Source organism: Dioscorea cayenensis, chromosome 18 (assembly GCF_009730915.1).
Source record: "Dioscorea cayenensis subsp. rotundata cultivar TDr96_F1 chromosome 18, TDr96_F1_v2_PseudoChromosome.rev07_lg8_w22 25.fasta, whole genome shotgun sequence".
Lineage (NCBI taxonomy): Eukaryota > Viridiplantae > Streptophyta > Magnoliopsida > Dioscoreales > Dioscoreaceae > Dioscorea > Dioscorea cayenensis.
In genome coordinates this window covers 4,691,255-4,702,365 of record NC_052488.1, presented here as the reverse complement: position 1 = coordinate 4,702,365, position 11,111 = coordinate 4,691,255, and the positions used below count along the sequence as shown (strand labels likewise).

At 34.6% G+C, this 11,111-nt stretch overlaps 1 protein-coding gene across 1 annotated transcript; it reads left to right on the top strand.

Annotated features, from left to right (window-relative positions):
* The first annotated feature begins 4,130 nt into the window (after positions 1-4,130).
* LOC120282594 (HMG-Y-related protein A-like) lies at positions 4,131-5,216 on the top strand. The gene is made up of 2 exons (XM_039289432.1): positions 4,131-4,357; positions 4,467-5,216. Exons 1-2 carry the CDS (start codon positions 4,304-4,306, stop codon positions 4,968-4,970), a joined length of 558 nt encoding a protein of 185 aa, XP_039145366.1. The 5' UTR covers positions 4,131-4,303; the 3' UTR covers positions 4,971-5,216.
* Positions 5,217-11,111: the final 5,895 nt, after the last annotated feature.

Here is an 11,111-nt window from a genome sequence, read left to right as displayed (position 1 = left end):
AATTCATATGGTTCAGCATTGGATTTTTTTTTATATTTGTTCTAAAATAAACAATTTAATGAAAATAATAAATATATTATGGGAAAATTGTTATATTTTAATATATTTTTGGAACATGCGTCAGAAGCTCAATAGGCATTATATAAACTGCAATGCATCTAATTTGACCTAAAAAAAATTAAATAATTAAGTTACATGAGTCGGTTTGATATAGTTTTCATAGTAAATAGATCTAATCTGGTTAACCCACATCATCAACCTTAATACTCTAAAGTTCGAATTTAAAATTTTAAAACACTATTGAGAAATGGGATTTATAATATTTTTTTCTTGAATTATGAAAAGTTTCTAATTGATATCTCAATAATAGTTCAATTTTCTCTCAGTTGGTTTTGTGCAAGGGTCTTATGATCAAAACAATATTTATATAAAAAAATAATTTTAAATTAAATTTAATCTGACCAAACTTAATTCATTTCAAATTTTATTTATTTAATATTCTTTTATGTTTTTTCGGATTGAATATACAGTCAGGGTAAGGGGTGTGCACAGATAGGAGGCAATGGTTGCTTGCCCATGTGTTTTTACCTAGGTTCATACAGAGAATTGGGTTATAAGTCTATGGATCCCTTAGTACCATTATATCCGGTGCATTTTGAACGCAGTTAATAAAAATCCTACAAATTAAATCTTTCATAGGACCAATGTTGTTGTACCAAAGACTTTTTGCTCGTTCCCTTTAACTTTAACGGGTTGTTTGATTTGCAGTAATGTTTTTATTTTACCGCCTGTTACGTAGTAATCTGAAAAAATTACCATATTTAAATTGATGCCGGTGGTAATATCGATTGTAATATGTGATTACCAACTTTGGAATATTACCAAAGAACTTATTAATTCTATGAGCAAAGCTATTCGTCCCGATGGATGTTCCCGAATTCGTCTCCCGAACGACGTGGAGACCCACGTGACCACGTTCTCTCTTTCCTCGTCAGCCCAATGAAAAAAAATAAAAAAACAAAAGAAGAGAGAAATATTTGGTCAAAGTAGCTGGGCCCTACCTCATCTCATCCCCCTTCGCCCCTCTCTTCCTCCCAAGCACCTCCACCGTCTCCTCCGATCCCTCTCCTCCCACCCCTCTACTAAATCAAAGAAGAGAGAAAGGCTGCCTGACAGTCAATTAATAAATCTACTAAATGAGATTGTGATCCCTATGTTAATGTTCTAATGAAAGATGCACTTCCAATTAATGAAAAGAAATCCTAATCCATGAAAATCATGTTTCTTATCAGACCATGGTAGTGAAGCAGTGAAGAACCAAAGAAAAAATAACTCAATACGATGGAGATAGAGAGAGCTAATTGATACTTGGAAGTGGGAACCGCCGGAAGTCGCCTAAGATCGCCGGAAGCCGCCGGAAATCGCCGGAAGTTGCAGGCCTAGATGGTCGTTGTCTTCCTGAAGAGTAGAGTGATACTTGAAGATGCCATGGGCGAGGTTGCAGTCGTCACCACGAGGGCAAGAGCCGTCACGCCGGAAGTCGGGGCAGGGGTACCGGAGTAGGGAAAACAGCGGGGATCACGGCGGCGAGCTTTGGGAAGTGAGGTGACACAAGAAATACTGAGGTGAAGAGGAAGGAAACATGAGAGCAAGGAGATGGAGATGGGAGCAAAGGGATGAAGCTTGTAGGCATGGACCAGTTTTTTTTTACATTGAAGTGAAATGAGCTGATGATTTAGGGCCCAGCTACTTTGACCAAATATTTCTTTCTTCTTTTTGTTTTTTTATTTTTTTATTTTTCATTAGGCTGACAAGGAAAGAGAGAACATGGTCACGTGGGTCGCCACGTCGTTCGGGAGACGAATTCGGGAACATCCATCGGGACGAATAGCTTTGCTCTAATTATATTACCACCAAAATAGATGATTATGTTCGATGACCAAGTATATGGTAATATATGATTATTGGCCTTAAATGTGGTAAGCATATATACAATATATATCTAACTAATTTTACATATGTCATTCTTGAATATTTTAGCTGCAAGTGATTATCATTAAATTCAACGAACATTATATTTTCTTATAATTATCATAAAATTAGTCTATTTTTGCAAACATTATCACAATATTAACTAATTAGATGTTATAATGTAAATTTTATAACACAAAAAAAAAAACAAAGACAATATAATTACATTTTGTGTCTAATCATGCGGGTCCATTATTACATGAAAAATTTGTGTTACAAAAAAGTAGTCTCATTCAACACATTTTATGACCTAGTTATGACACAATTATTTTTGTCATAATCATTCAAGGCGGTCCATTTATGCCTCGCATATGAATATAATTTCTAAATTATATAATTAAAATCAAAATATATAATTTATATTTTATCAAATTCATTCATAGAATACAAATAAAGCTCTTTTTATTTTCATACTTTTTTTAAAAAAATTACTTATATATCAAAATAAAAAAAATATTTACTTATACATCCCTATAAATTAATAATATTTATTTGTGATTAAAAGTCGATTTAATCAACTGGGATCAGTCAAAATGGTAGAGCATTGAATTGGTTAATTATATACAAATCATTTGATGTGAGAGATTTATTTCTTTATAGAGTTCTTAATACCTTGATTAAAACAAGTGTAGAGCCCATAATTTTTAAAAGTTCATTAAGTTATCAACTATTTCTTATTTTATTGGTATCACGTTTCTTGGTATGGTATTTATTTAGTGAGGGGTTGTTGTACTTGTGGCTGTATTCCATACCTATGCACATCTTTGACTTTTCTCCTTATTAGCCATTTGTACATATAGTAAGTTATAACCAAAAATATTCAATTTAAAAAATTATAAAAAATAAAAATGAACAAAAGCAATTATTAATGTACATAGAATCTTATATCTATTTTAAAAATTATTATTATCATTATTATTATCCATATTATAATAAATGTTTTTTTTTTCTAATGTGAAGCTTGAAGAATATGAGCTGGTCTTCGCTAATATTAATACTCTTAATTGAAGTCACGGTATCAATTAAGTACATGGAATTTGGAGACCATTTAAGTCTAGCTAGTCTTTAATCACTTAAATTGAGTCAAGATCTGATTGGGTTTGACCACTTTACACACTGTTTCTCTGACCGTCCTCTTTTAGTCTTTTACACTTGATACAGTGTACAACAAACACTACACGGAGTACCACGAACAAGACCAAACTTTGCTGGTCCCTTGAACCCAAATCCCCATTTCAGGTTCGAACCCAACCCTGTCTCCAGATTCCTCGTATGTGGCTCATTGTTACTAGCCCCCTATCTGGCAGCTTGCCACCTCATCATTATTCCAAATAATTCCAAATAATTCGAAAGAAAAAAAAAAGAAAATAAATAATTGGTCGATTTAAGAACCCTCGCATCCGTTTTGAATTTTGAAACCGGAGCACAAGTACCGAGGGAGAGTGAAAAGACTATAGAACCCTTCATGGCTTTAAAGAATTAGGTATAATACCCTAATTTGTCCCTCTACTTTTTTCTCTGTTCTCTTTTGGTCCCTCTACTCAGAAATGCTCCCAACTAGTCCCTCTACTTTTGAAAATGTGCCCACTTAATTAGAAATGCTCCCAACTAGTCCCTCTACTTTTAAAAATGGCCCAACTAGAAGGACTAAGTGGGCACATTTTTAAAAATAGAAGGACTAGTTGGTAGCATTTTTAACTAAGTGGGCACATTTTCAAAAGTAAAAAGACTAGTCGGGAGCATTTCTAAGTAGAGGGACCAAAATGGATGAGAGAGAAAAGTACAGGGACTATTTTGGTGATTATACCAAAGAATTACACATCTCTATGAGAGATGGATGTAAATAAGTTGGAGTATGAGTGCCATTTTGGGAGTTTCAAAACCAGATGGAGCAAGCTCACTAGAAGACAAAAGAGGGAGTAAAGTGCTGGGAGTCATCCCTATCCACGCGAGCGATCTGTGTGATTGAAGTGCAACTCGTTTTGACCGTCCGATGAGTTTCTTGTCCGTTAATCTCAGCCGTTCAGTGCGGAGAGAAACACCTCTTTATCCTCTCCTTTGTCTCCATTTTTTTAATCCATTTATTTATTTATTTTTTCAGTTCTTTGTTTTCTATCTCTTTCTTTTTCTTTTCTGGTTTAAAAACACAGCGCTGCAGAGAGTTTCAGAGAACTCAGAAAACGAAAACGAAAAACGAAATCGAAGTTGGGTTTTTGTTCTTTCGTTTTCCTTCTTTTTTTGATTTTCGTCTTCATCGTCTTGGTGTTCTCCGATGGCCTCCAATGAGGAGCATCCGCAGCCGGCGACGCTGCCGCCGTACTCCGAGGTCGGTGTTACCGGCGAGAAACCCTAGATTTCAGGGAGGGTGATTACTTGATCTTGGCTGATGATCTTTTCTTTTTTTTTTTGGGTTGTTTTTTGGGCTTGGATTGCAGATGATCATGGCGGCGATCGATGCTCTGGATGAGAAGAACGGGTCGAGCAAGTCGGCGATATCGAAGTACGTGGAGTCCACGTACGGGGAGCTGCCGCCGTCTCACCCGTCGTTGCTGGCGGCGCATCTGGTCAGAATGAAAGAGAGCGGGGAGCTTGTCATGGTGAAGAACAACTACATGCGGCCAGGGCCGGATGCGCCACCGAAGAGAGGGCGGGGACGGCCGCCGAAGCCGAAGGTCCCTCTACCACCCGGGGCGGCACCGCCGACGCCTCGCCCGCGTGGTCGGCCTCCTAAAGCTAAGGACCCACTTGCGGCGGCAGTCGCCAAGGCCGCCAGTGGCCTCCCAAGGCCACGTGGCCGGCCGCCGAAGAAGACCCGCCCGACCGTAGCTGGTGCCGGTTCGGCCTCTTCCGGAGCCGCTCCTCCTCCCTCTGGGGTTAAGCGCGGGCGTGGTCGACCTCCCAAGGTGAAACCCCAGTTCGCTGATGTTGGTTTTGCTTGATGGGAGCTCGTTGCTAATGAATGACCTTTAATCCTTTGTTTCTTTGCTTGTTGACTCAGTGTTGTTTTCTTGAGTTTTTTTTTTCTTCTTTTTTTAATTTTTCTGAGTGGTTCTTTTAGGATCTCTGGACTTTGGTAGGTTGGTGGTGGATGTGTTGTAACTCTTGTGCGTGTACATTAGGCCGGCTGTTGTTGAGAACAACTGTGATATTTATAATGACCGATTGAAGTTAGTAGTGTTCTGATCTTTGTTGTTCGGACATCTTGCTGATGTTGTAGAATTTTGATGGCTATTGACTCTGTTGTCTAATGGAATGTTGTGTCTGATCAGTGTTGATAGAGGATGTTGAGGAAAGGTTGGTTTTTTTAGCAATGTGTGTGTGATGCTTGGATCAAATGTGTGAACTTTATGGTCTTTGAGTGGTTTGAAGTGAAGTGGATTCTTTTCTGAGTTGGCTATGGGTGTTGAAGATGATTTATTTTATGCAGCTTTATGCTTGCATTTGGAGAAGTCCTTTCGGAATGTTAAAGGTCAATTAGCAACTTAATTTGTGGCTGAGTATGAAGTACTTGAGTGTAGTTTAAACTTTTCTTTTTTTTATTTTTTTGGGTTTTTTTTTTTTGTAGATCTATGGCTTTGTGGTGCACAGAATAATGTTCTCATGTGCGAGGCAAAGGCGGTTTTGTGGAATCAAAGTTTGATATCATAGTCTCACACTTTTACATGTCTTTAGGCTTTTGCAATTCGTTATTTAATTGTGTTTATGGCATCTAACAAACTTTAAGAGATTCTCTTTGAGTTGAATTGACTAATTTTGTTCAGATGTATAGAGATTATCCATTGTGCCTTTTTTATTTTTTATTTTTTTGGTCTATTGTGATTCTCTTTCTTTTTGTTAAATGGTTGTACTCCATTTGACTAATTATGAGATGCTATATTCAGCTCTCAATTTCTCTAATTGATTGCTTGTAGCCTAATGTGGTTTGGTGTTGGCATATACTATGGCTAATTTTGATGGTAGTGATTTTTTATTTTTTCTGTGCATGCCTGTTCTATCTCAATCCTTAATGTGCAGTGTACTTTTTCTTCGTTTTCTTTGTATTCCATTATGGAAAGATGAGCTGAGCTTTTAATAATAGCATTGCTATTGTAACAATTTCTGTCAGTTTGCTTGAAATAAGGTTTGTTTTCTATTATGCTCTGCCTTGAGCTCATGTCTAGAAGCTATCTATTTGCTTTTTTTTTAAAACATTTTTTCTCGATTAGAGAACGTGATATTACATTACAAAGTGGCTTTCAGATTGATATTAAACTTTGTTGCTTTTGTGTGTGTACATATAAAAGACATTTGGAATCTAAATTGTGTCTCGAACTTTGGCCTTTGTTGCTTCACTTTTTTTTAAGGACTAATTTTTAGTGGAATGTGCGGAGCTGTTGCTTGTATAGTCCATCAATAGGCAACTGACACATGTAATAAAAAAAATGGAGGAATGAATTTGTCAATCACCCATTGGTGACTATGCTTTGGTTGTTAGAACTGTGTACAAGTCCGTGTCCATTGTGCAATATAAATCATGTTGTAGGGATCCCAAGATACATTGATGTTGAATCAACCATTGGCTTTTGTGATAACACATGTGACGTTGCGTTCTCTGTTTGATGTTGGTCATCTTCAGTCATACTTGGAAAGAAAAGTACACTTCTACCAAAAATTCCCTGTGGAATGGCTCCTTTTTGTTATATGTTGTGGTTTTCCTAATTGTTCATTTAGTTCTAACTTTCCTGATGTGAATTTTTTGGTGATTAAGCATTCTCAATGGTTGAGTCTTGAGAAATGTTGTTCCATTCATTTGCTTTCATTATTGTAAATTTTGGAACTCAAATGTCTGACTCTGGTAAGCTATTGGTGCATAGGGACGAAGTTAGTCATTAAAATCACATTTCTTGTAGGTGGTTTGGCACTAATTCTAGCTTGTTAGCGATTGATCAAGGCATATCTAATCAATAAGCTGTTCTTAATTTTCATACTGATGATATTTAGTCCCATTTAGTAAATGGCCATATTTGTTGTTTGATATTAAAGCTTCTGTAATGTGATTTTGTTGGTCCACAACTGTGTTCATGCCAAATTATTTCTCAAACATTGTTTTGCAGTATTATTCAAACAAAGTAATGCTTTAAATTTGTGGCTTATTGCTTTGATATGTGTCATTCTTCTTTATTTGTGAAAGTTTAGAAGCCAGTCTAGAACTTGGCATGGAATGTGTAAATGTTCTAGCTTTTCTGCAAAGTTTGGAAGGACAAAGAAACCGTTTGTAGGGAATTGTTTGTTTTGTGTGTGTTTAGTCTTTTTTAATTTTAATTTTAATTTTTTGTGTTCCCTGACTAATTTTATGTTCTATCCTATGATTTGCTAGCTTTTAAATGGGAGCCTTTATGTTCTAAAATAGGTGACTTAAAAAGGTCACTTTTTGGAGTTGTACTCTCTGTGCAGATTGTATGAAATGATTTAAGGTAAAAGCAAGAACCTTGTGAAGGACAAAGTGTCTTTTTTGGTAGTAAGAATTAATGGATGATTAACAAGTTGTTGAGTATATGGCATCAGATTTGAAGACTTCATTGATGTTTTCTTCGGGATAAAAACTTTGCTGATGTATGGTAAGAGTGTGGAAGAATAGTCTACTATAATGTTCAAGTGAAGTCTGTGTATCTGTTCTTATGATAGATGGCCTTGACCTCTTTATGTATTTTTGTTCCGCATTTGATCCATATTTATACTTAATACTGCATAGGTGCATTTTGTATTTTTACATTTCTCTAAAAACTGTGTTTATTCAGTCTATTGAGGTATGCAATACTGTTGTCTTTAATATATATATATATATATATATTTTGTTTGCTACATTGAATTGTATTATTCAGGTATCTCCAATACCCTTTTTTCCATGTTTGAATGGAGCTTTTGGCTATTCCGTTCTTATTTTGCCTGTGCCAATGTTATTTACTTCAGATGCTACTTTTGTTGTGTGTTCAGTAACCTTGTATTTATCATTTGTTTCAGTGAAACAGATCTGACTTTTTTTAATGTTCTGTTTTGTTCTTGGATACTCACCCTAGTATTTTAGAATCACTATGTGAGCAGAACATTGCAGGAATGATAGGAACACCAATTTGGATTGGAGAAATGCAACTTTTTCCTCAGCTTCATAAGTGAGGAGGCAGTAAAAAAGGTGGTCTCTGAAATGTTTTGTTTGTGGTAATGAAATTAATAGCATGACAGATGCTTAATTTGGAGTGTGTTAACGTTATGATTGTTGATTAGTCGCAAGCAGAATTATTTTATTTTATATTATTATTATTATTTTTGGTGGTATAAAACTCAATTCTGCGGTTTGGTCCATAGCTCATTGTTAGAGCAGTTGACTTCGTATCAGCTGGGCCCTGTAGTGATTGGATTTCTTTGTTCTGTACAATAAAAAACAACTTGTTCTATTTATTTATTTGCTTATTTTTTCCAATCTCGATTGGTTCCTAAATTGAATCCTTGGGAGTGGGAATCATAGGTACTTATGTATCCCATTCCACATTTAGTTTAAGGTAATGAGAATCTCATTGTTTCGATGGGATGTTGGACCATCCCAGCAAAAAGAGTCTTATTACTCCCAAAATTTGGGGTAATGGAATTCATGAGGGGTAATAGGGTGTAATACTCATATTATCACTCGTTTTACATTTATTTAATATTTAAAATTAATATAATTAATTAATAAATTTAATTATATTAATGTCAAATAAATAATAATTAAAAAATAATGATATTTAAATTATTTTATAAGTGAAATTTTTTTATTTTTTTAATTAATTATATGTTAATAAAAAATTATTACTTTAAATAATTAATTATAATAATTTAAATTATAATAGCATATTTACATATTGATTAACATAATACAATAATTTAAGCATCATTATTTTTTTAACTATTATTATTTTAATTATTATAAGTAAATATATTAATTAAATATGTGAATTAATTATATTAAGTTTAAATATTTAATTATAATAAATTAAAGTAAATAATTATATTCCAAATATTTAATAATACATAATATTAAATATTTATTATTAAACATAATTCATTATTTTATACAAATGATTTTATTTACACAAAAAAGTATACATGTAATTTTTATCATATCTCTCAATTACTTTTTTCTATTCCTAACTCTCATTTCCTCCAGCTAAATACCTTCTCCATTATCGTCTCTATTCCTCTTATTATTTTCATTTTCATTCCTTTCTTCTCATTCCTATTCCGCAATTCAAACGACATTCTTATAACAAATGCGGGCTAATGGGCTAGAAAGGGATCACTGCTAGAGATCATTTGGTTTACGAAATCTTTTTATTAAAATATGGTGAATATTTTTTATTAGAATCCACAAATATATTAAAGTTGGTGATTTTTTTTATTAAAATGCTGTGTCAAATATATTAAAGTTGATAATATTTTGAGGTAAATATCAAAATTATTTAATAATAAATATTTTATTATTATTATAAAATAAATTTTGATTTTAATATAGTTAATTGTTATTAATATTAATTAATTCAAATTATCCATTTTAAATAAATATAAATTTTTTTTCTCTAATTTTATATTTAAAAAAATTAATCTCAAATGATTTTTATCATCATTCAAAGATTAACATTTTGATGATTATATTTTCATATAATAGATATGTTTAATTTCAAACTTCCCAAAAACCCCCTCCTACTTTTACACACCCCGAACAGCCCTTCCGTTAGTGTTTAACTTCCCTTTTACCCCCTACCGTTCAATTCAAATGGGTCCATGTTGTGAAATCCCATTTTTGGCCTTGAAAATGGTGGAAAGGAAAGCGCTAAAATCACATCATGTTCAACCTTTTCAAGGGCTTCGCTTGGTTTCGATAGACAATGCCTAGGAGTTGCATTACATCTTGTTGTTCTCCTCATTTCTCCTCGATTGAGTTGTTCGACTTTCGATTCTGCGGTTTCAGTGTACTGGTGAGAATCTCTTCGTTGCTATCAGTTTGGTCTGGGTGAAGTTTATCATACCCGAAATATATAAATCGGTTTCTCCATCAGAAAATGAAGTTGATTTCCATCGGATTGGTCAAGTGCACTTCATCTTCAAATGAGCTGTAGTCGATTTTATTGTCGAGGCAGAGCATGTGCCATTGTCGTCTCCGTTTGAAAACGAGTTCATTTCGTTGTAAAGTTCTTCTCGTTTATGGTTATCTATTTGTATATTTTAAATAATGTTTAACTATTTGCTATTATGAGTTTAAATATATTACTAATATGTTTAATAATTGTCATATCCGTTTAATACTTGTCATCTCCGTTTAACATTATCTTTACATGTATAACTTTTCATATTAACGTTTAAATTCACAAAGTCTCTGCGTAAAACGGTGATCTTTTTCGTTTGATCTGAATTGTTGGCAGGTGGCACATGGCAGGTGGCAAGGTTATGGTATCCCGTGCATAAGAATTAATGACGGCATTAATTCTTATACACGGTAACATAAATATCCGAACACCCGTTCGTTGTAATCAGTCAATGTCGGTCCACTGTGCGTTTGATTTTTTTCTCGGATATGAAGAGTCAGCCTGCTTGTGGACTTCACACCATAAATAACCAGGAAGAACCCTTCCCATGGACAACCACTCGTCGTCGTCCTCATCATCATCCTCCTCCTCCTTCTCCTCTTCCTCCTCTTTCCATGGACAACCACTCTATCTGAAAGGATGTTTCGTGAACCTCCTTCCTTATCTTGAGAATCAATCAGTCGTAATAACGCAACAAGTTAAACTATCTTTTCTTGCCCAAGCCGAAATGCTCGCATAATTGCCTGAATGCAGAGGATTCTCCAGCGGTGGATGACGGGCAAGCAATTAAGCGAGCTTTTCGACTTGGGTAAGAAAAGAAAGTTTTCACGTATTGCGTGATTGCGGAGGATTCTCTAGAGGAGGGAGGTCAGGAAACATCCTTTAAGACGGGGTTGATATTTATCACTTGAGACTTTTTGTTACCGTTTAAGAACATTACGTCAGTGTACAACTATGTCGTTCTGTGTTTAACTAACAGTATCT

What these genes read in the sequence shown, in the direction of transcription:
- LOC120282594 (XM_039289432.1), top strand. Translation starts at nt 4,304, where the DNA reads ATGGCCTCCAATGAGGAGCATCCGCAGCCGGCGACGCTGCCGCCGTAC. An exon ending in CGCTGCCGCCGTACTCCGAG is followed by an intron (nt 4,358 to 4,466) that starts GTCGGTGTTACC and finishes CTTGGATTGCAG; the next exon opens with ATGATCATGGCGGCGATCGA.